Below are 25,201 nucleotides of genomic sequence, written 5' to 3' on the forward strand. Positions count from 1 at the left end.
ACATACTAATTATAAAAATTGTTTCCCATCTTACATGTCTTTTGATCTTGTTACAGTGGTTTTATTTGTGCAAAAGTTTTTTAATTTAATGTAATCAAAATTATCTAGTTTTTTTAAATTAATTTTTATTAAAGATATTATTTGAGTTTTACAATTTTCCCCCCTATCTTGCTTCCCTCCCCCCCATCCCCCCACGGAAAGCAATCTGTCAGTCTTTACTTTGTTTCCATGTTGTACCTTGATCCAAATTGGGTGTGATGAGAGAGAAATCATATCCTTAAAGAAGAGAAGTCTAAGAGGTGACAAGATCAAACAATAAGATATCTGTTTTTTTCCTAAATTAAAGGAAATAGTCCTTGAACTTTGTTCAAACTCCACAGCTCCTTATCTGGATACAGATGGCACTCTCCTTTGCAGACAGCCCAAAATTGTTCCTGATTGTTGCACTGATGGAATGAGCGAGTCCTTCAAGGTTGAACATCACTCCCATGTTGCTGTTAGGGTATACAGTGTTTTTCTGGTTCTGCTCATCTCACTCAGCATCAGTTCATGCAAATCCCTCCAGGCTTCCCTGAAATCCTGTTCCCTCCTGGTTTCTAATAGAACAATAGTGTTCCATGACATACATATACCACAGTTTGCTAGGCCATTCCCCAACTGAAGGACATTTACTTGATTTCCAATTCTTTGCCACCACAAACAGGGCTGCTATAAATATTTTTGTACAAGTAATGTTTTTACCCTTTTTCATCATCTCTTCAGGGTGTAGACCCAGTAGTGGTATTGCTGGGTCAAAGGGTATGCACATTTTTGTTGCCCTAGTTTGTTTTTAATGATGTTCTCTATCTCTTCCTTGGTCATAAACTGCTTCCCTTTCCATAGATCTGTCAGGTGAATTATTCCCTGATCTCCTAGTTTGCTTATAATACTGTCTTTTATGTCTAAATACTGTACTCATTTTGATCTTATCTTGGTATAGGGTGTGAGATGATGGTCTAATCAAAGTTTCTGCCATACTAACTTCCAATTTTCCCAACAATTTTTATTGAAGAGAGGTTTTATCCCAATAACTGGACTCTTTGGGTTTATTAAACAGCAGATTACTATAATAATTTCCTGCTATCTCTTCTGAACCTAGTCTATTCCACTGATCCACCAATACCAGACAATTTTGATGACTGATGCTTCTATAAAATCTTTATGCAAATACTCAAAAGAATCATAATCAAGATCAGAAATGGAAAGTGCCTCTGAAGTCAGATTCAAACTCCTTAATTTTTACAGAGACAAGGAAACAGCCTCCAAGAAGTCACTTCCTCAGAGTCACAGCTAATAAGCATCAGAGATAGGATTTGAACTATGGTTTTTCTGACTTCAAGCACTTAGCACTAATCACTATATTTTATTGCCACTATTCAACATGTACTCTCTTCATCATCGAACTGAAGGTATCCTGGATCAAGGCTTGAGAAGAGAAAATCTCCAGCAGGTCCATAGTTCCATATGACCTACTTCACACCACCTCTGCTACAGAGAGAGGGTCACACCCTTCCATCTTGCTATCATCCAGAAATGCAAAGTTTTCATGTTCATGACTTCTGAAATTCCCTTATCTAAATCACAAGCTGTTGTCATTCTACTTCATCTGCTGCTCTGCAACCCCAAATCCTGTTGGTCATGCTCACTGTGATCTTCAATACTCTACTCCCTTCAGTTTCTTCCAAGGGCATCAACCCTATACTGGTGTTCTCTTCCTCTCCCTATCTTAACCCTTGGTTCTCCTAAGTCTCTAAAATCATATCATTCTTTCACGGATCTTTCCTTGTTAATCTTCCATGTAAGATCATGCCATCATCTGATGTCTACTCTCTTGCTCATGAGCTCCTTTAGAAAATCAAGTTATCTGGATCCACTACAAACTTAGGTTACAAATCTTAACTAAACCCTTACTTCAGTCACACAATTTCTTATATCTCCATTCCTGATTCAGCATCCCACACACCACACCAGTTTTTCCAAACCTTTTCATTTCTCCTCAATTCTCCCAAGGTCGTTCTGCTTCCTTGACTCTTATTTCACTGGATACACTAAGATCACTTACTGAGGGCTCAATTCTTCTCATGCATAGATGTCTTCTACTATTCCTATTTCACCCTAGTATGCCAGGAGAAGACTCCTTTCCTTGCTAAGGATAATACTTCTATGTGCCTAAGTGACCCCATTCCATCCTGTCTCCTCCAAAAAAAGTACCCTCTTCATTATCCCCATTCTCTTATCTTCAATCTCTTCCTGTCTACTGGCTCCTTCACAATCCTCAAAAAAACCCTTACTTGATTCTTCTATCCCACTTCTGTCTCATATTCCTTGTGCTTGAGAAGGCCATCTATTCTCAGTACCTTCTACTTCCTCGGCTCTCATTCTATTAATTCTACAGTGAAGTTTTTATTGTTCAATTGAAATTTCTCTCTCCAAAGTAATGAAGATCCCTTAACTGTCAAATCTAATGGCCTTTCTTTAATCTTCAAACCTTGTAACTTTGGTGATCTAATTAAGCTCCTGTGAATTTAACTATCATCTCTACCCTGACAATTCTCAGATCTAATCAGTCTTAACTTTGGTATGACATTCAGTCTTGCATTTCCAATTGTCTACTGGTTACTTTGAACTGTATATACTACAAACATCTTATACTCAACATGTGGAAAACAAAACTCATTGTTTTGCCCCAAACCATACTCTCTTCCTAATTTCCTATTATTACTGAGGATATCACTATCCTCCCAGTCACCTAGGTGTCATCCTTAATTCCCACTCTCCCTCAACACTCATAGGCCTGTCATGCCTAACATCTTTCCCATATACCTTCTCTCTTTCCCATCACTACAACTATGCTATAAATGTCAGCCAACATCATCTGATACCTCAACTACTGCAACAGTATGCTGGTTGATCTCCTGTCTCTTCTCTTTTTTTGATAGATTCTCATTCATTTCTGATGATCCTCCAATCAAAGTGATTTTCCTCTCATCCATCTACTCTGGAGAGCAATTTGGAACTAGGCCTGAAGAGTGATATAACTGTCCAAACCCTTTGATCCAGCAATATCACTACTAAGTCTATATCCCAGAGACCACCAAAAAAAAAAAAATTACAAGAATATTCATAACAGCTTTTTTTATGGTGGCAAAGAATTGGAAATTGAGGGGTTGCCTATCAACTGGGGAAATCACTGAACAACTTGTGGTGTAGGAATATAATGCAATATAATTGCTCTGTAGAAACAACAAGCAGGTAGATTTCAGAAAAACCTGCAAAGACTTACCTAAACTGAAGCTGAGTAAAGTGAACAGAACCTGGAGAATATCATACACTTTAGCAACAATGATCAACTGTGATAGCTTAGCCCTTTCTCAGAGGCACAATAATCAAAGATATTTCTAAAATATATGAGATGGAAAAGACATCTATATCAAGAACTATGGATCAAAGCTTATTTTCTCCACTTTTCTTTTCCCTTCTTAAGTTTTTTCCCATTTTGCTCTGATTCTTCTTTCACAGCATGATCAATATGTAAATATGTGTAACACAATTGTACATGTATAACTTAAATCAGATGACTTGCTATCCTAGGGTGGGGGGAAGAGAAGGGTGAGGGAGAAAACCTTACCAAAATTATATGTCAAAAATCATATATATATATATGTATGTGTGTGTGTGTGTGTGTGTATACAAACAAATAAAGACAAAATGATATTTTTAAATTTAACCATAATACCCTTCCTCTTCAGTCATCTCTAGTAACTCCCTGAATACCTCCAGCATCAAATAAAAAAAATATTCATTGGCATTCAAAACTGCTCTCCTACCTTTCTAGTCTTCTTATATTTTGCTCATCACTATGAGCATTGTACAATGTAGTAACACAAACCTCCTGGACATTCCTCAATCAAGATACGCCATCTTAATCAGTAGTGATTTAGAGCACTTTTTATATTACCATAGATAGCTCTAAATCACTATTGATTAGAGAAATGCAAATTAAAACAACTCTGAGTACCACCTCACACCTATCAGATTGGTTCATATGACAAAAACGGAAAATGACAAAGGTTAGAGGGAATATGGAAAAATTGCTACATTAATGTACAACTCTACCAAGTTGTGAACTGATCCAATCATTCTGGAGAACAATGTGGAACTATAGCCAAAAAGTTATAAAACTGCATACTCTTTGACACAGAAATAACAAAACTAGGTCTATATCCCAAAGAATTTTTTTTAAAGAAGGAAAAGAACTGGGGTGGTTAGGTGGCTCAGTGGATAGAGCACCGGCCCTGGAGTCAGGAGGACCTGAGTTCAAGTCTGGCCTCAGACACTTAATAATTACCTAGCTGTGTGGCCTTGGGCAAGCCACTTAACCCCGTTACCTTGCAAAAACTTAAAAAGAAAAAAAAGGAAAAGAACCTATCAATAAAGAAATATCTATAGAAGCTCTTTTTGTGGTAGCTAAGATCTAGAAATTGAAGGTATGTCCATCAATTAAGGAATGGTTGAACAAGATGTGGTAGAGGATTATGATGGAATACTATTGTGCTATATGATGAGTAGGATGCTTTCAGAAAAACCTGGGAAGAATTATATGAAATGTGGCAAAGTTAAGTGAGCAGAACCAGGATATCATTGTATATAGTAACAAGAATAATGTATGATCATCAACTGTAAATGACTTAGCTATTCTCAGCAATACAAGGATCTAAGACAATTCTGAAAAACTGAAGGAAGTTTGAAAAAGGGTTGAAGCATACTTTTTAAACTTTAAACTTTATTTCTTGGGGTTCCTTTGGTATATATTTTCCTTTGTAACATGGCTAATATGGAAATATTTTTTCCATGACTGCATAGTTATAATGTATATCAAACTACTTGCCTTCTCAAGGAAGGGGAGGGGCAGCAAAGAGAGAATTTGGAATTCAAAAGTTTTAAAAAAAATGAATGTTAAAAATTGTTTTTACATGTCATTGAGAAAGAAAGAGAAATGGAAGAAAAAAAAATGCCTGCTCTTCTTTCCCATCTCATCTCTACCTCCTAGCTTCCTCGAAGTCTCTTCTAAAGCAGGAGTGTACAACCTCTTAGCTTTTCTGGACTGCATTACCCAATAAAAACTTGTCAAGAATGATATTTTAGTTAGGCAAAATAGCCCTCTGGAGCAAAAGAGCTTAGAATGTAACCAAGAATCAACTACCCAGCAAAACTGAACGTCCTCTTCCAGGGAAAAAGATGGACTTTCAATGAACCAGGGGAATTTCAAGCATTACTGGTAAAATGGCCAGAGCTGAACAGAAAGTCTGATCTTCAAATACAGGACTCAGGTGAAGCAGAGTAGAGGAGAAGGGTAAAATATAAGGGACTTAATGATGATGAACTACAGGTATTCCTGCATAGAAAAATGATAATGATAATAATCATAATAAACTTCTCATTTAATAAAGCAGATAGAAAGGAAGGATCTTTTATAGATGAAGCACAGGTGAGAGCTGAATTCGAAGATATAATATATTGTAAAAAATGGAGTCAATGGCTAAAAGGGAAATGTAATAGGAGTAAGAGAAAGGAGAGGTGGAATAGGCTAACATATGTCATATAAGATTTTTTTTTTATTACAATGAGCTATTTGCAATGATATGGAAGGGGGTAAGATGAGAGGGAATGAAGGAACCTTTGCTCTCATCGGAGGTGGCTAGGAGAGGAAACAGCATATATACTCAATAGGGTATAGATATCTAGAGTAAGAAGGAGAGAAGGGAGACGGGGAAGGGGGCGATGTGAGTAATGGAGGAGAGGGGTCAGATATAACATATTTTCTTTTTTTACTTCTCGCAAGGGGCTGGGATTGGATGACCTGTCTGGGACCACAGGGCCAGGTGGTTGCTGGGCCTTAGGGGTGGTAAGTGGGTTCATGGATCTCTTGGCCAGTAATCAGTCTGCTGCACCACTCAGCTACCCTATAGCACATTTACGAAGAGGGAGAGAGTGAAAAGAGAGAAAAAAATATAGTATATGGTAGTGGGGAAGTACGAATGGAGGGAGATGAAATCAGCAATGGTAACAGTGGAAAAAGATGAAGTAGCCTTTGTGATGGACTTATTATAAGAATGTGATCCACCTGCAACAGAGCTGGTAGTGTTGGAACACAAACTGAAGCATATTTATTATTATTATTTGGGGGGGGGGGTGGTTGCAGGGCAAATGGGGTTGGGTGGCTTGCCCAGGGCCACACACCTGGGTGATTGTTGGATGTCTGAGGCCAAATTTGGGCCTGGGTGCTCCTGGTTCCAGGGCCAGTGCTTTGTCCACCACATCACCTAAGCTGCCCCTATCATCATCATCATCATCATTATTATTATTATTTTCTCTTTATTTCTCATAAGGGTCTATATTTGTTGGGAAGAGGGGGTATTATGTTTACTCTTAAATAAGAATATTTTAGTAACATATAAAAAGCATCATTTGTACAAAAATAAAAATAAATATAATAAAGAAATAAAAAAATCAAGAAAAAGGGTAAAAACATCACTTGTAATAAATATCCATAGCAGCCCTGTTTCCAAAGAATTGGAAATTAAGTGAATGTCCTTCATTTGGGGAATGCCGTAACATACTGTGGTATATGTATGTCACTGGAACACTATTGTTCTATTAGAAACCAGGAGGGATGGGAATTCAGGGAAGACTAGAAGCATGAACTGATGCTAAGCAAGATGAGCAGAACCAGAAAAATATTGTACACCCTAACAGCAACATGAGGAGATGATGATCAACCTTGATGGACTTGCTCATTCCTTCAGTGCAACAACCAGGTCAATTTTGGGGATATCTGTGATAGAGAATACCATCTGTATCCAGAGAAATAATTGTGGAATTTGAATAAAGACCAAAGACTATTTTCTTCCTTAAGGATATGATTTCTCAAGACTAACAGAATGCCTTCGGGGGGGGGGGGGGGGGGGGCGTGGCAAGAATGGGGGAAAAATTGTAAAATTCAAAATAAAATCTTTCTAAAGTCAAAAAAACTGAATAATTTTAAGTACATTAAATTAATTGTTTTCCACACGCAAAACCACTGTAACTAAGATAAAAAGAAATGTAGTAAACTGAGAAACAATTTTTACAACTAGAGTTTCTGAAAAAGGACTAATTTTCTAAAATATATAGAGAATTGAGTCAAATTTATAAAAAAAAAACCATTCCCCAATTGACAAATGGTCAAAAGGATATGCAAAGAAGATTTTCAGACAAGGAAATTAAAGCTATCTCTCTCTCTCTTTCTCTGTGTGTGTGTGTGTGTGTGTGTATTGCTCTAAATCATTACTGATTAGAGAAATGCAAATTAAAGCATCTTTGATATTGCCTTATATATCACATAATTTTGCTATCTAATATATTTTCTTTCTTCCTTAAGGATTATTTTTTCCTCTCAACACATTCAATTTTGATCTATGCATATCATGGAAACAAATGCTAAAACTGTCAGATTTCCCTCTGCTGGGGGACAGGGGAGAGAAGAGCAAGGGGAGAAAAATTGCAAAATTCAAAACTTTGCAAAAAAAAAAGACTGGTAGAAAATCACTATTGTATATAATTGGAAAACAAAATATATTTAAAATCAAAAACAAGTTAAGAGACTGAAAATATTGGGGGGGAGAATATAAGGTTTCTCACAAGGAAAAAAACTCACCTATAAACCAGATCAAGGATAAAAAAAGTTTAAGTATCATGAGACTCCATAAATCCCATGAACTCCCCCCCTAAAATCCAGATATCCTATTTCAAGAAATCTTAAAAGAAAATTGCCCAGATCCCTTGGGATCAAATTACAAAGCAGAATTAAAAATAATCCACTGATCATCTCCTAAAAGAAATACCAAAATGAAAACTCTCAAGAACATCATAACCAAAATAAAAAGCTTCCATTAAAAAGAAAAAAAATGCTGCAAACAGAAAGAATTCAAATACTAAGGAGACATAGTCAGGATCAGTTTTCATTTTAACAGCCACCATTACAAAGAAGTACAGAATTTGGAATATAAAATTCCAAAAGACAAAGGATATGGGCTTATAGTCAAGAATAACGTATTCAGTAAAACTATGGTATAAGAAGAGGGGGGAAAAATAGACCTTTAATTAAATAAAGGACTTCCAAGCATTCCTGATGAAAAGGCCAGAGCTGTATAGAAACTGTGAAATTCTAACACAGGAGTAATAAGGACACATGTTTACATTCAAATATAGGGAGTTGATACATATCCTCTAGGAATCTTTCAACATCAGAAGTACATTTAAAAAAGTCTAATTAGATAGTCAAAAATCATTTATTAAGCACCTACTGGCATGTGTCAAGCACTGGGGACATAAAAAAGAAGCAAAGATAGTCCCTACCCTGAAGACATTCACAATGTAATGGAAGAAACAAGTAAATATATGTGTACAAACAAGCTATATACAAGATGAATAGGAAATAATCAACGGAGAGAAGGTACTACAATTACGAGGTTTGGGAAAATCTTCTTGTTAAAAGATGAGATAGAAGCAAATGGAGATAAGGAGAGACAGTATAACAAGCATTGAAGAAAGCCAGAGAATATTCCTAAAGCCAAGAGAGGAAGAATCTTCTTGTTCATGGATCAACAGGAAGGAGGCCCATGTGTCAATGGATCAAAGGGTACTTGGTGGGAAATAAGATATTAGAAGACTGGAAAGCATAGGATGGGGGGTTAAGTTATAAAAGGTTTTAAATGCCAAGCAGAGGAATTTTTTTATTTGTTGAGTAAATAAAAGGACATAATCAGACCTGCATTTTGGGAAAATCACTTTGGTGGCTGAATGGAGGATGGATTGGAATGGGGAAAGACTTGAAAGGCAGACCCTGCAGTTTCTACTGTAGTAGGCTCTAGGAGATGAGGACCAGAAGCAGAGTGATGGCAGTGTCACAGGAGGAAAAGGTCTGTATTTGAAAGACATTGCAATGGTGTAAATTAATATGCCTTAGCAACTGATTGGATTTGGAGTGGAGGAGTGAGAAACAGTAAAGAGATAAGTATGATACCTAGATTGTGTGCTGATGTAAGTGTGGGAGGATGTAGGTAGTGAGAGTTTAAGGAGGAAATGAATTTTGGACAAGTTGAGTTTAAGATAGCTAATGGACATACAATTTGAAATGTCTGAAAGACAGCTGGAGTTAGGACAGGATAGGTAGATGTACAGTATAAAGTATAAAGATGGTAGTTAGACTCATTGAAGCGGATGAGATCATTAAGTGAAGAAACAAAGAAAGAGAAATACCCTGAGGAACACTGTCTATGAAATGGATAAGGATCTAGCAAAGTACTTAGAAAAGTAGCAGGGAAATCAAGATAGAATGGTCTCAGGGGGCAGCTAGGTGGCACAGTGTATAGAGCATCGGCCCTGGAGTCAGGAGTACCTGAGTTTAAATCCTGCCTCAGACACTTAATAATTACCTGGCTGTGTGGCCTTGGGGCAAGCCACTTAACCCCATTTGCCTTGCAAAAACCTAAAAAAAAAAAAAATAGAGTGGTGTCTGAAAAAGAGAAAAAAAGAATTATCAAAGAGAGAGTGAGCAACAGTGTCAAAGGCTGCAGAGAAGTTGAGAAGGAGAATTTGGAGCCAGGTTTCAGGGATAACTGAAGAGAAAAATATAAGAAGACTAGAATTAAGATGAAGGAAAATTGTTACTAATTGAACAGGCATTCCAGAAGATTACTGTGGAAGTAGAGGGGAATATGGTGGGAATATAAAGTCTGGAAATAGTGATGTCTTGAGAAACTCAGAACTATGGAAAGACAAGAGAAGAGAAAGTGCTCTGGAGGCAGGTGTCAGGTGCCTCCTCAGACTTGTTCCTGGTTCTCTTGGGCTCCTTGGGGGGAGGAAGTGGATAAAAAGGAAGTAAGGGAATATTATCTTACATAATTTGGTCCTCCAAGGACAGTGCTCTATCCACTGTGCCACCTAGCTGATCCATATCTTACATAAATTGGGCACAAAAGTAGACATATATACAAACTTGGAGAAAGGGGTAAGGAAAACAATTGATACTTCAACTGCATTCTCAGTCTGAACTAGTCAAAAGAAGGAAGAATACAAACACACAAGACACAGAAACAAAAACTATATATATATATGTATACATATATTATATACACTATATACACACTATATATACATATACACACACAAAAAACTATACTATACTGTACAATGCTATACTACACAATACAAACACAAAAAATACATTTGACTCTAGAGAAATGGGAGGGGAAGGAGACAAGGGGAGAAGAGGGGAATGAGGAGAACTGATTAAGAAAAGGATTAATCTAAAGCTAAACAAATTCAAGGATGTACAAAAATATCTGTAGCTCTTCTCAAGTGGCGAAGACTGGAAATCGTATGCTCATAAATTGAAGAAGAGATGAAAAAGTTATGGTATATAAATATGATGTATTTTTTTGTGCTAAAAGAAATGATGAGACAATTTCAGAGAAACCTGAAGTAACTTGTATAAACTGATGAAGAATTAGATGAACAGAACCAGGAGAACAATACAATGGTAAAAGCAACAATTTTGAAGCAACTAGTTACTTTTAAGAGGCTAAGACCAACCACAATTCTAGAGGTCTAATGATGAAAAAAGGAAGGTTTTGTTCACATCTGATATCATTAAGAAAATAAATTCAAGGGTTTGTAAAACATAACAGAAGAATCTAATGTGAAGAGACACAGGATTTTATATCAAGAAATGCTAAACAGAAGGTGGGGGCAGAATGGCAGAATAAAGGCAAGGACTCCAGCAGGTTCTCTCCAAAACTACTCCAAATACCTTTAAATAATGACTCTTAGCAGAACTCACAGAGAGACTAAATGCAACAATTTTCCAGCCCAAGTCAACCTGTAAGATCTGCAAAAAGGATCTGTTACACCAAAATTAGAAAGGCCCACCACACCGGAGCAAACTGGCTCCAGCCATCTGGAACAGATCGCACAGTGCCTCAGTCTACTGTGTGTGTGTGTGTGTGGGGGGGGTGTCCAGGAATTGCCAGGGACAATAGGGAAGCTCATCAGGAAAACTCTGCTGCACTAGAATGAGAATGGGTCAAGTCCAGTCCAGGCCTCAGTGCAGACTTAGCCCAAGAGAACCAGGAGCAAGTCTGGGGAGTCACCTGGCACCTGCCTCTAGAGCACTCAGGCCACAGATGGCAGGGGGATCAAGGGAAATTGCAGAGGTCTCTTCGCTATCCTTGAGACAGGACTCTGTTGCTTCATCCATACTCAGATCTGGGTCATAGTCTGGGGTCCTAGTCTCCGGATAGGGAGCAAAGTACGATAAAGCTTACAAACCTACAGCAGAGCAGGGACCTCTCTCACAGCTTCAGGGCAGAGAGGAGTGCTTGGAGTCATCCACAGCCCAGAGCACAGCCCGGGAGAGAAGTCAGAGCCTCTCATAAGACCTTGGAGGAATTAAGAATATACAGATTGGAGGGGGGGATCTCAAACTATTGTTAAAAAAAAATCCTCAAAAGCTTGGAACAGTGTGTCCTCCATACTGGAAGCAAAGCCCAACCTTAATAAAGGATTGGAGAAATGAGTAAACAAGAAAAAAATCTGACCTTACACAATTCCTTTGATCCTATGGAAAATCAAAATACACACTCAAAAGATAACAAAATCAAAGTTTCTGAATCCAAAGACTCCAAGAAAAGTATGAATTAGTCTCAGGCAATGGAAGAGCTCAAAAAAGATTTTGAAAATTAAGTGAGGGAGGTACAGGAAAAATTGGGAAGAAAATTAGAGCAAAGTGAAATAAATCACAAAAGCCAAGTCAGCAGCTTAGTGAAGGAATTACCAAAAAATACTGAAGAAAATAACATCTTAAAAACCAGTTTGGGTCAAATGGAAAAAGCAGTCCAAAAGGTCAAAGAGGAGAATGCCTTAAAAAACAGAATTGGCCAAAAAGTGTAAGGAGATAAAGCTAGCTGAAGAAAATATTTCCTTAAAATATAGAATGGAGCAAAGAGAAGCTGACCAGACTTCATGAGAAATCAAGAAACAATAAAAAAAAAAAAACTAGAAGAAAATGTGAATTATCTCACTGGAAAAATAACTGACTTGAAAAAACAGATCCAGAAGAGATAATTTAAAAATTATTGGACTACCTGAATGTCATGACCAGACCTCATTTTTCAAGAAATAATTCAGGAGTGAGATGCGCAGAATCAGAAACACACTGTACACCCTAACAGCAACATGGGAGTGATGATCAACCTTGATGGACTTGATCATTCCATCAGTGCAACAATCAGGGACAATTTTGTGCTGTCTGCAATGGAGAATACCATCTGTATCCAGATAAAGAACCATGGAGTTTGAACAAAGTTCAAGGACTCTTTTCTTTTATTTAGAAAACAAAAACAGGTATCTTATTGTCTGATCTTCTCTTAGACTTCTTGTCTCTTCCTTAAGGATATGATTTCCCTCTCATCATATTCAAATTGGATCAATGTACAACATGGAAACAAAGTAAAGACTGACAGACTGCTTTCTGTGGGGGTGGGGGAGGGAAGTAAGATTGGTAGAAAAATTGTAAAACTCAAATAAAATCTTTAATAAAAGAAAAAAAAAGAAAAATGAACAAACAAGTTTCAGATTAAACAAAGGTTAAATTAGACCAGGCACTACCAGGAAAAAAAAAAAAGAAATAATCCAGGAAAACTGCCCTGATTTCCTAGAAGCAGAGGGTAAAAATAGAAATTGATCACCTCCTGAAAGAGAGCCCAAAATGGAAACTGCCAGCAATATTATAACCAAATCTTAGAACTCCCAAGTCAAGAAGAAAATATTACAAGCAGTCAGAAAGAAATAATTAAATAGAACAACAGTCAGGATAACGCAAGATTTGGTATCTTCTACTTTAAGAGCTTGAAGGGCTTGGAAAATGATATTCTAGAAGGCAAAATAGCTTGGTTTACAACCAGGAAACAACTACCCAGCAAAACTGAACATATTCTTTCAAGGGAAAAGACGAACATTCAATGAAATGGGATTTACAAACTTTCCTGATAAAATGACCAGAGCTGAACAAAAAGTTTGAACTTCAAGCATAGGACACAGAGGAAGCATAGAGAAGGAGGATGGAAAGGGCAAATCATGAGGGACTTAATGATGTTGAACTGCTTGTATTCCTGCATGGGAAGATGATGCAGAGAAGTCATATGAACCTTTTCATAGGCAGTTAGAAGGAGCATATATGTTTACTTTTACAACATGACTATTGCAGTAATGTTTTTCATGGCTACACATTTTTAAACTATACCAAATAACTTGCACTCTCAATGTGGAAGTAGGAGGAAGGGAGAGAATTTGGAACTCAAGTTTTGGATGTAAATGTTGACCCTCGCTTTTGCATGTAGCTGGGGAAAAAAAATTTTTTTTAAGTTTTTGCAAGGCAAATGGGGTTAAGTGGCTTGCCCAAGGCCACACAGCTAGGTAATTATTAAGTGTCTGAGACAGGATTTGAACCCAGGTACTCCTGACTCCAAGGCTGGTGCTTTATCCACTACGCCACTTAGCCACCCCGGGAAAAATTTTTTAAAGTAAAATAAATAAAACACAAAAAGAAGAAAGCTAAATAATTTCTTAAAAGGAAAGAATGTAAAATAAAATCATGAATCATCAGGAAATATGTTTATTTACTATATAAGAAAACAATCTAAGCTGTGGTTTTAAAGTAAAGGCTCACTAATCTAAGCTAAGTAGAAGGAATGACTGACTTACTGTAAACACTTAAGACACTTTCAAAGAAATATTCTTTGTTACTTTCAAAAATAAGAAGAAAATCAACAATACTGAGTATAAGAGCTTTGGAGAAACTTATTTCAAAAAACATTAAATAATAAAATTGAAAGTTAGAAAACTAATGAACTAAAAAAAAAGCATTATATAGTTGTTTACTATATGCTACTGGAGTTAGAATTAAACTGACAGATAATTCTGTCTAATCCAATAGTTTTACAAAAAGAAATTAAGGGTCAAAGATCCAAGAGTGATTTGCCTAAGTAGATGGAATGATTCATTTTGTTCACCTCAAACAAGTTACAAACTATGGCACTTTCCATGTATTCAAATACATGTGGGCGTGTAACATTTGCTGGTAGGATCTCACAGACTAAGTTTTATAGACATTTTCCTGCTTTTTCTGAATCTAGATTACATGATTAATTTTATTCTATGAAGGTGGTGACTGAGCTAATATAAATTCCAGTAAATTCTGATTTAAAACAACTTACTGGGGTAGTAGGTGGTGCAGTGGATAGAGCACCGGCCCTGGAGTCAGTAGTACCTGAGTTCAAATCCGGCCTCAGACACTTATTACCTAGCTGTGTGGCCTTGGGCAAGCTACTTAACCCCATTGCCTTGCAAAAAAAAAAAAAAACCTGAAAAAGACCTTACTAATTAGTAGGGTAAATGCCAACAAAGTTTAATTTACTACAAACTACTCATAGAAATTTATTATTCAAAAACTGGGACTCAGTATACAGATAAATATTCAGAAAATCATCCTGAATATGTAACCCTAGAGCTCTATACCTGGAGGATCTTGGCAAATATAGCAGGTGTATTTTTCAGGCACATTGTCTTCTAGCAAACCCATGCACACTCCATGCTGCCAGCATTGACATTCTTCACACTGCAGAAATTAAGCAACAAAGTTAGATTGCAGAGATATCAAATATAGCCTAGTGAAAAACCAACTTGGCAAGCCTTCCTCTCATACCATCTCTACATTTATTTATTAACAAATAAAACATTTACAACTAGTCTGATAGCATTCCCACAGGTTCTTCTCATTTCTATTCATATTTTAAGGGCAAATTATCAATCAACCAAGGTGGGGGAAGGGGAAGAGGAAAAGAAATCAACCAAAAAGGTTTTAATATCCTCAACATTAATTATAGATATCAAAATACACAATACAGTGTTTCCCTATGGAACTCATAACTTCATTAGAGAAACACACATCAAACAAGTAACTGAATGCTAAAAAAACTTTAGAAATGGAAGTAATGAAAATAAATTGAAGTAAAGACATGCATTATGGAGGAGATTAGATTTTTCGTGTGCCTCAAAGAATGAGGTAAATGGAGAGGTACATGTTTCATGGCAAATTTGGTATGTTAATCACACATCCTTGAAATCACATGAAGTGACTTTCAAAAAAAGTTCAAATACGGAAAACAGGACAATGCATCTCAGCTCCCTAAATTTTCTTCTAAACCTGTCAAAATGCAATACACCAGGGTCAGTTTTCTGCTAGTATTTATTTTACTGATCTCTAACTCTTATTCCTCCATCATAACTGTAAGTGAATTATTTAAAATGTCTGTGCTTAGCAACCCTGTTTGTGGTGACAAAGAATTGGAAATTAAGTGAATGTCCTTCAATTGGGGAATGGCTTAACAAACTGTGTGATGGAACACTATTGTTTTATTAGAAACCATTTGCATGAACTGATGATTAATGAGATGAGCAGAACCAGAAAAACATTATACACCCTAATATCAACATAGGGATGATGATCAACCTTGATGGACTTGCTCATTCCATCAGTGCAACAATCAGGCACAATTTTGGGCTGTCTTCAATGAAGATATAATCTGTATCCAGAGAAAGAATTGTGGAGTTTGAACAAAGAACAAAGACTATTACCTTTAATTTTAAAAAAAGTTATCTTATTACGTAATTTTGCTATCTCTTATACTTTATTTTTCTTCTTTAAGGATATGATTTCTCTCTCATCACATTCAACTTAGATCAACGCAAACCATGGAAACAATGTAAAGACTAAAAGACTGCCTTCTTTGGGGGGTGGGGGGAGGAAAGCAAGAATGGGGGGGAATTGTAAAATTCAAAATAAATAAATAAATCTTTCTTTTATTTAAAAAAATGCCTGAGCTTAGAACAGAGCTAGAACTACTAAGTGAAAAGTCATAAGGAGGTAAACTGAACCCAGTGAAAGGATTTTCTAACAAATAAAGTGCAGGTGGTACAGTGGATAGAGCTCTGGCCCTGGAGTCAGGAAGACCTGAGTTCAAATACAGCCTCAGTGACCTTGGTCAAAAATCACTTAATCCCACTGCCTTAAATAAAATTAAAAAGGAAAAAGAAAAATTAGATATGACAGACTTATGAAGAATACTGAACAGGAATGAAAAGAATGCATCATTTTTCAACTGGACATGAATCCTTCACAAAAAATTAACATACTTAGGTCATTAAAAAAACTCAAAAATAAATGTAAAAGGGCAGAAATACTGGTGTATCTTTTACTGACTATAATGCAATAAGGCAACACAGTAAATGGTGCCTGGAGTCAAGAAGATTCATCTTCCTGAGTTCAGACTGGCTTCAGAAACTTATTGTGTGATTCTAGGCAAGTCAATTAACCCATATCTGCCTCAGTTCTTTATGTGTAAATATTGTGTTTGAAAGAAAATGGGAAATTATTTCAGTATCTTTGCCATCCAAATAGGATCTGAAAAGTCAGACACAATTCAAAGTAGTGGAACATCTCACTAAAAAATTACATTTAATAAAGGACTTTTGAATCAAAGAGTAATGGGAAATTTAATAGCTTAATCCTAAAGAAGAGACCCTGCTGAATATTTATACAATAATGTCAAATAATATATTAGTAACCAAACTAGAGCAATGAACTGCAAAGATCACACACTGGGATTAGGTTGAATTTATATCAAGAATGTAGGGTAGTTTAACATAGGAATATACTAGACATAACAGACCACATTTGTAACAAAAACAATAAAAATATTTCCACAAATGCAGAAAAAACTTTTGACAAAATACAACACACATTCCTGATTTAAAAAATACAACACATATATATGTCTAGGAATAGATAAATGATAAGTTGTATCAATCTATATCCAAAAGGTAGGTAGCACACTAAGGGGCAGCCAGATAGCACAGTAGATAAGAGTACCAGCCCTGGAGTCGACCTCAGACACTTAATAATTACCTAGCTGTGTGACCTTGAGCAAATCACTTAACCTCACTGCCTTGCCAAAAACAAAAACAAAAGGTAGCATTATCTGTAATTAAAAAGCCTTTCCAGTAAGATCAGGGATGAAGTAAAGATGCCCATCATCTCCTTTTATTAGTCAATACTGGACAAGAAATGCTAGCAATAGCAAAATATGACTAAAAAAATTGAAAGAATAAACAATAACAAAAAACAAAACTATCAGTTTTTGCAGATGATTGCATGATGGTTTACTTGGAACACCCTAGAAAGTTAACTAAAAGATTAACCAAAACAAATATCAACTTCAACAAAATTTCAAGCTATAAAATAAACTCACATTAACCATGAGCATGTCTGCTTATTACCCAAAGCATTCCTTTCTTTTTAGTTTTTTTAACAAGGCAGTAGAGTTAAGTGACTTGCCCAAGATCACACAGCTAATTATTATGTCTGAAAATATCTTATTACCAACAAAATTCAGCATATAAAGATAAAAGGTGAAATTCCATTTAGAATAGCTACAATAAGTATAAAATACTTGAAACTCTACCTGCCAAGGAACATATAGGACCTATCTATATAAACAACTAAAGAAAGCTCTAAAAAGTCTAAATAAATATTCTCAAGTAGGCTTAGTCAATAAAATAAAAATAACAATACACCCTAAATTTATTTAGCCAGTGACATGCTAATCAACCCAAAGATTTACTTTGTAGAAAGAAAAAAATAATAAAATTCATATAGAGTAACAAAAGGTCAATAATATCAAGGGAATTAATGAAGAAAACTGGGAGAAAAGTGGTCTAGCAGCATCAGATTTCATACTATACTATAAAATTTATAATCATCAAAACAATTTGGACTAGGAGCATGGTAACCCAGTGTCTGGTAAACCCCCAAATCTCAGCTATTGAGATAAGAACTCACCCAATAAAAACTGTTGAAAAAAACTAGAAAAGTTGCCTGGAGAAACTAGGTATAAACCAATACCTCACACTACATAAATACATATGTGTGTGTGTGTGTGTAAATAAGCTCAAAATGGGTATGTAATTTAGACATAAAGACATTTAGTCATAAATAAATAAGGGGCACAGAAGAAATTACTTCTTGGATCTATAGACAGGGAAAAAGTTCATGACTAAATAAGAGAGAGGATAATAAGTAAAATGGACAATGCAAAATACATAAAACTAACAATGCTTTGTATAACAATGCAGTTAAATTAGATAGTAAATAAGAAATTGGGGGAAATCTTTGAAGCAAGTTTCTATCATAAAGAATACATTTCTAAGTTATATAGGAAATTGAAATCAAATTTATTAAGAATAAGAACTATTTCCCAATTGTGAGTAGTCAAAATATCTAAATAGCTAATTTTCTTTTTTTTTTTAACATTTAATCTAATTTTATTCATGCTTGCTTTGGAATGGGGAATGAATCATACAGTAAAACAAAATATGTTTTAACATATGTTTAATCCTACAATAATGCATACCTTAATTACATCCATGCACAATGGTCTAACAATACAACTTTTTAAGAAAATAAATATAATTAACACTTATAATTTTGTAATAAAGTAATTCCCAATTTTTCTTTATGGATGGCTCAAGCACCAACAAAATACAAATTCCTATACATAGTGAGCACTTTTCTTAAAATGAACACTTAAGTAAATTGAGGACAGCCTTATAATATTCAGGTAGGTAAACAACAAACCATAGAGACAAATGGAAAAACTTTATTTGCAAATAAATTTCAAAAAAACAAAGTTAACTTTCTATAATTTGGTACAGAAAATATACTGATTTGCTTAAAAAAATAAGATGAAAGGTTGCATATTTATAAACAGTGAAGCAGTCTTATAACGGAATTACTCTATTGGGGGGCAGCTAGTGGCACTAGAGAACTGACCTTGAGAGGAGCAGAGTTCAAACTCAGACTCAGACATTTAATACTTACTTAGCTGTGTGACCTTGAGCAAGTCACTTTACTCCATAGCCTTTTAAAAAATTTAAAAAAAATTTTTTAAAGTTACTACTATATAATAACGCTGGTTAAATAACAGTGCATATTGGCTGGTACATGTTTTGCCACATACTTCTGCTACCTTGAGTTAGATAACATGTATACCAAATTCACATTCATTTTCAGTTGCTGCTGGTATTATGTTTTAATAAATGTACAGTGTGAAAAAACTGGAGATAATTATGAATGAAAACTGTTTTAGGAAAAAATATTTTTCATGCAATTATGTACAGTCTTACTGTGGAAATTTCAAGACAATATTTTGTTTCCTTTAAAACAGATAACCATTTACTGAGAGAATGTTTTAACCTGGCTTACTGCATTTCTTTTGTCTCTACCTGTATTGCATTGTTTAGCTGGATTCTTTAATTTTGTGTGCATATGACAGGTCAATTTAAAATGAAAACAGATTAAAAAAAAAAAAACCTGTGAAAACTATCCAGAAAGTAATTTTGGATTTTAAAAACCAAGAACTAATGAAATCCATCTAAAATGACATCAACTGATTCAAGTTGAAAAAAAAGACAGACTAGTAATAAGAAAGACAAGATACATATTTCATGCATACAAAAGGAACTGAGTGTTGTGTTTTAGTTCAGATGTTTCAGAATGCTGCTGTACATTTTATGGGAATCGGGGTGGGGGAGATTTTGTAACAGAAGGTGTTAATATGATCTGTACTGATTTAAGTGGTGAACCAATTCAACTATGAAACACTGGGGGATGCCTACAGACTCAAGCTTTTTAAAGAGGAACTCCCAACTACAGTTAAGAAAACCCTCCTCACTTTCTTTTTCTCCAAACTTGCCATCCTCTACTGGCTCAGTTTCTAACATGTTAGTAACTTCCTTCCTGCTAAAGAACTTGTCCACATAAACTGGTATGAGTGTTTTCCTTCTATTTTGTTCATCCTTTCTTACTTCAGAACAAAACTGATCCTTGAGAAAACATTTCTTCACATTGCTTACAAACTGGCTACAAAGCTACAAAGCTTCGAACTTGAAAAGGCAATTTTCAAAGAAAAAGAAAAAGATCCAAGGTCACACAGATAAGTAATTATTATGTCTGAAATGTCTTCTTATCACCAACAAAATTCATATGAAAAAATGCTTAATCACTCATCACTAGAGAAATAAAAATTAAAATAATTGATTTAGCACTATATGTCAATCAGATAGACAACTGGCAAAAGGGAAATGAAAAAAAAGGGAAAATGCCAATAACGTCTGGCTATGAGAAAACAGGTACTTTAATGTACCATTGCTTAAGTTCTTAGGTTATCCAACAATTTTGGAAAATAATATGGAACTATGCCCTATAGCTATTAAATTATGTATATCCTTTGATTCAATGATGTCTCCACAGAACAAAATATTAAAGAGATCAAAAAAAAAGAGGAAAAGAACCCATATGGACAAAAACAAAGAATTAGAAATTAAAAGACTGCCCATTGATTGGATAATGTTACAACAAATTATGAAATAATACTGTGCGACAAGAAATGATAAAGAGGATGGCTTCAAAAACACCTCTGAAAACTTGTATGAATTACTGCAGAGTAAAATGAGCAGAACCAGAAGAGCAATTTATACAATAACAATATTGTAAAGATAAAAAATTTTAAAAGATTTAATCAATACAAAGACCAATCACAATTTCAAAGAAAATACAGTGAAACATGCTATCCACCTGCAAATAGAGAGATGATAGACCAAAAGTATAAATCAAGGCATATCTTCTTCTTCCTTATTGTATATTTGGGGGGTGGGAAAGTAGAGATTTAGGGGACATGGTTAAGAATAAATGAGGGAATTTGTATTCATTTACCAAACATATTTGCTACAATTTATTTTGTGTTCTCAATTGTGCAAAGGGAGAAGTGAGAGGGAAATTCAGAAATGAAAATAAAGGTGAATTTTAAAAAAGAGTAAAATGAATACTTAGAAAAAACAGATTAAAAAAACCTATGGTATAAAGAATTGAAAGAATAAATAATTTACAAGGAACAAGAAATCATACTCTAACAACAGACTCCCTAAAAATCACAAAAGACCAAACAAATCAATGACTATGAATCCTTGTATCTATTAAAATGAGAGGACAAACATCACATTCAACTGAGATCAATGTATAATATGGAACCAATGTAAAGACTAACAGAATGCTTTCTGTGGGGGATGGGGGGAGGGAAGCAAGAATGGGGGAAAAATTAGAAAACTCAAAATAAATAAAATGTTTCTAAAAAAAAATGAAAGGACAAAATGAAAATAGAAAGCATTCATAAATTATGGCCTGAGGGAAAAAAGTTCCAATAAAGTCATTGCAAAATTCAGAATTTCTACATCAAAGGAAAAAAATGTTATAAAGACTCAGAAAAAGAGTTCAAGCATCATAGAACCACAGGATCCCACAAGAAGACCTAGCAACATCTATTCTATATAACAGAAAATATTAGGATAATCCAGAGTTAAAAAATATGAGCTTGTAACCAAGCATAATTGATCCTACAAAGCTAAAAGTAACTCTATAGTGGGAAAAATGAACTTCTAAAAGAGTACAAAACTATGGAACATTCCTAAGGAAAAGAATAGAGCTCAGAACTCTGAAATGCAAATACAGGAGTACAAAGAAAGTTAAATTTATTTCAACTGATATGATAACTAAGGGGTAACATTCTAAGAACAGAATAAACAAAACCTTCAAAGGGTATTGAGTGAGAGTTACCTTATTTCCCCATGTATGACACACCCTATTTTGAAAAATTTGAGGTCTAAAAACTGTGTCTTATGCACTGGCTGGTTGTAGATGTTTTTACTTGAATTTCCAGGTTCTTCGCATTTGTTGTCTTTGTACTCACTGTTTTGCATTTGTTACCTGTACATTAGGTTTATGTTTTACCACGTTCTGCCCAGAAATGGCTCAGAAAAGATTTTTGTAAAGTGCTAAATTAAAGTTCAAAGTGATCCAGTTTGCAAAAGTGAATGAAAATCCTGCTGCTGGTCCTCCTCCAACTGAGAGAACAATCTGAGACGGACTCTGAGAAGAAGAAACCCTACAGAAAATGCCATAGCAGAAGAAGGCCATGAGAGGCAAGTCAGCCAAATGATCTGATTTCGAGAGTGAATTGAAGAAATGAATTAAAAAGCAAAGGGCCACTGGAATTCCTGTGTCCACAAAGATGGTTCAGCATGAGGCAAGAAGAATTGCTGATGAAAAACAAATGACTGATTTCAAAGGAGCACACAATTGGTACATCAGGTTTACGAAACAGAACTAAACGTCCAAGCACCAGACTTGCCCAGGGAGGGACCAGTGCACATGCAGGAAAGCAGTCAGAGCCTCTCCTAAGACAGTGATTCGTCATGAAACCATGAAACGCAGATGAGGATGAGCTAATGGATGGGAGTTTTGTCAGTGATGAGGAATTGTATGATTTTTATGATGAATAAAACTTCAGTTCAGTTCAATAACTTTATGTAATACATTTTTTTTTCGAATTTCAGGCCCCAAAATTAAGGTGTGATTTCTACATGGAAGGGTCTTATACATAGGGAAATATGGTAATTAGAATTGGTTCTGTTCTGAGGCTGTAAAGAAGGGGAAAAGAAAAGGGTGAAACTTGCTATTTCTCATAAAAGGAGTGAGAATAATATCTAGAAAAAGAATTGGATGAAGAGAATGGGCTTTGGATGAACCTCATTCTTATCTGAAATGACTACACACACACATGTACACAGAATGAATACACACATACACATAAACATAAATATTTACACATATTTCTATAGAAATACTTCAAATTCAACATAGAACAGGCAGGGATATAGAAAAAGGACACTAGCAAGAAGGGATTAACCACAAAACAAAGCCTCTCTTTGCTCCCTGCACCTGGGCTCAACAAGTTAATACTAAGCTTAGTTCAGAATCCTGACTGGCTTTAGCCCAATGTATCTAAGGACTTCTGAGCTCAAGAGATTTAGCAGCCACAGTCTCCCCAGAGGAAAAGATCACAAGTATACCCTACCAACCACCCTTAGCATGAGAGCCATTTATGCCAAATACTTCCAATTTACATTGAAATATACATTCAAGGGGCGGCTAGGTGGCACAGTGGATAAAGCACCAGCCCTGGAGTCAGGAGTACCTGGGTTCAAATCCGGTCTCAGACACTTAATAATTACCTAGCTGTGTGGCCTTGGGAAAGACACTTAACCCCATTTGCCTTGCAAAAAAAAAAAAAAAAGAAAGAAATATATATTCAAAAGTAGAATTGGCTTTATCACTATCTTTGACTCAACAACGCTCACTACAGGACTTGAATTAGGACATCCTCATCCAACCCTACACAGAGGTAGGAAGCCTATATATGTTACACATGGCACATGTTTTCAGACTTTTTCAATGTAAAGATCAGCTGTGTTGGTTTTCCTCCTCTAAAATACTATTTGCTATATGGGAAGGTTCTCTGGGAGGGAAAAGGATTTGTTAGAAAACTAAGATGTTATAAAACAAAAAAGGAAGATATCAGTATAACTTTAAAAAAAAATTATATCCACATACTTGAATCATAAAGTCATTTTCTTCCTGGACTTCACAAATACACCGAACAATTTCAAAGTCAAAGTTGTCTTCTCCATCAGGATCATCATCTGGATAAGTGGTTACATCAATATCATGGCTACAGTCTTCATCACTCCAGAGAAAACTCTCTGAAGAAGAGTCACTCACATCATCTGGCAAATGTGTAAAGAAATGGCAACTGCTTAGTAAATGTTCTTTGGTTGAAAGAGTGAATACTTACTCTACATACTTCTACTCTATTAATAGAATTTTACAAGTTTATAACACTGTTTAAGTAAGAAAGCACTTTATATACATTCTCACATAGTATCCACAAACTAGCTTGATAAAAGGGTCTATTATGTGAAAGGCATAGTGCAAAGTACTTTAAAAGCACTTCCTCTATTCCTTCTCAGAACATCTTCTATTGTGCTATTGTGATCCTCAATTTACCATTAAAGAAACTGAGGCCAGACAGATATTAAGCAAATTACCCAGGATTATACAAGTTAGTATAAGTGTGTGAGGCCAATTGTGAACTCAGATCTTCCTAAATCCATTGAAACTAATTGTCTAGAAAAGTTATCTATTACAGCTATATCCCCCCATCTTATAAATGAAGACTCCAAATCTTTTCCTGTACTTCACTCACTTCCAATCTGAGTTCTCTTTGCAGTAAGGCTATGACAATCTGATTTATCAAAAAATTATAGCATAATTTTTTAAATAGATATAAGATGTAATCACCTTTATATAATGTAACACTATGAAGGAGCTACAAATACAAAAACCCCTACAGATGTCTTATTAACTATACTTCCAGTCAAGAGCATGGACAATCAAAGGTTAACTGTAAATTCTTTTTTGTCTTTAACTGGCTTTTATTGAATGTTGATTTTTTTCCCACTTTCTTACACTTACAAGTTTACAAGGTAAATTTACCTAAATCTCACAGATTTCTCATTTTCACAGCACACAGGACACATAGCACAAAAAGACATAAGTCCTCTGTTTTTAATACCAAAGTCATTTCAAGGACATACCACTCTCTCCAAACCTCCAGTCTTTCCATGTAACAAAGGGAAAAAAAAATCGTAAACCCAGATTAACCAAAACCAGTGTAAAAAGATATGCAATGTTCCAAACCCACAATTCCATATATTTCCAGCCAAGGGACCCCTTCCTTAACACTTTTTTTAAAAAGGTGGTCTATTTCAGTTTTGTACTTCCTGAAAGGCAGTGAAAGCTTAGAGAATATTTACATATATGCAGAAGAAAAACTCAACCAGCAAGGATTAGTGTCCCTTGCTTTTACTCCTAAAAGGTTTTCATTTTCCCTGAAAAAACAAATAAGAATAATCCTCAACATTATTGTATTTTCAGCTGATAAATGATTTGGAAGAAATCAATTATAAAGAACTGATATTCTTTGTTCCAAGTCAGAATCTAAATGAATTTATCAACCTTAATCTGTAAATTCTCAGTTTTCATAGTATCGCC

At 35.3% G+C, this 25,201-nt stretch overlaps 1 protein-coding gene across 6 annotated transcripts in view; it reads right to left on the reverse strand.

Moving 5' to 3' along the window:
• The window catches only part of PHF20 (PHD finger protein 20), a 139,897-nt gene that overhangs the window by 22,648 nt on the left and 92,048 nt on the right, over positions 1–25,201 (reverse strand). For all 6 annotated transcript variants that reach the window (XM_074212051.1, XM_074212049.1, XM_074212050.1 and 3 more), the window contains 2 exons: positions 23,702–23,874; positions 14,656–14,755 (listed from right to left, as the gene is read on the reverse strand). In XM_074212051.1, coding sequence (XP_074068152.1) covers positions 14,656–14,755; positions 23,702–23,874 — 273 coding nt within the window. The remainder of the gene's footprint in view (positions 1–14,655; positions 14,756–23,701; positions 23,875–25,201) is intronic.

Source organism: Macrotis lagotis, chromosome 1, assembly GCF_037893015.1.
Source record: "Macrotis lagotis isolate mMagLag1 chromosome 1, bilby.v1.9.chrom.fasta, whole genome shotgun sequence".
Taxonomy (NCBI): Eukaryota; Metazoa; Chordata; class Mammalia; order Peramelemorphia; family Peramelidae; genus Macrotis; species Macrotis lagotis.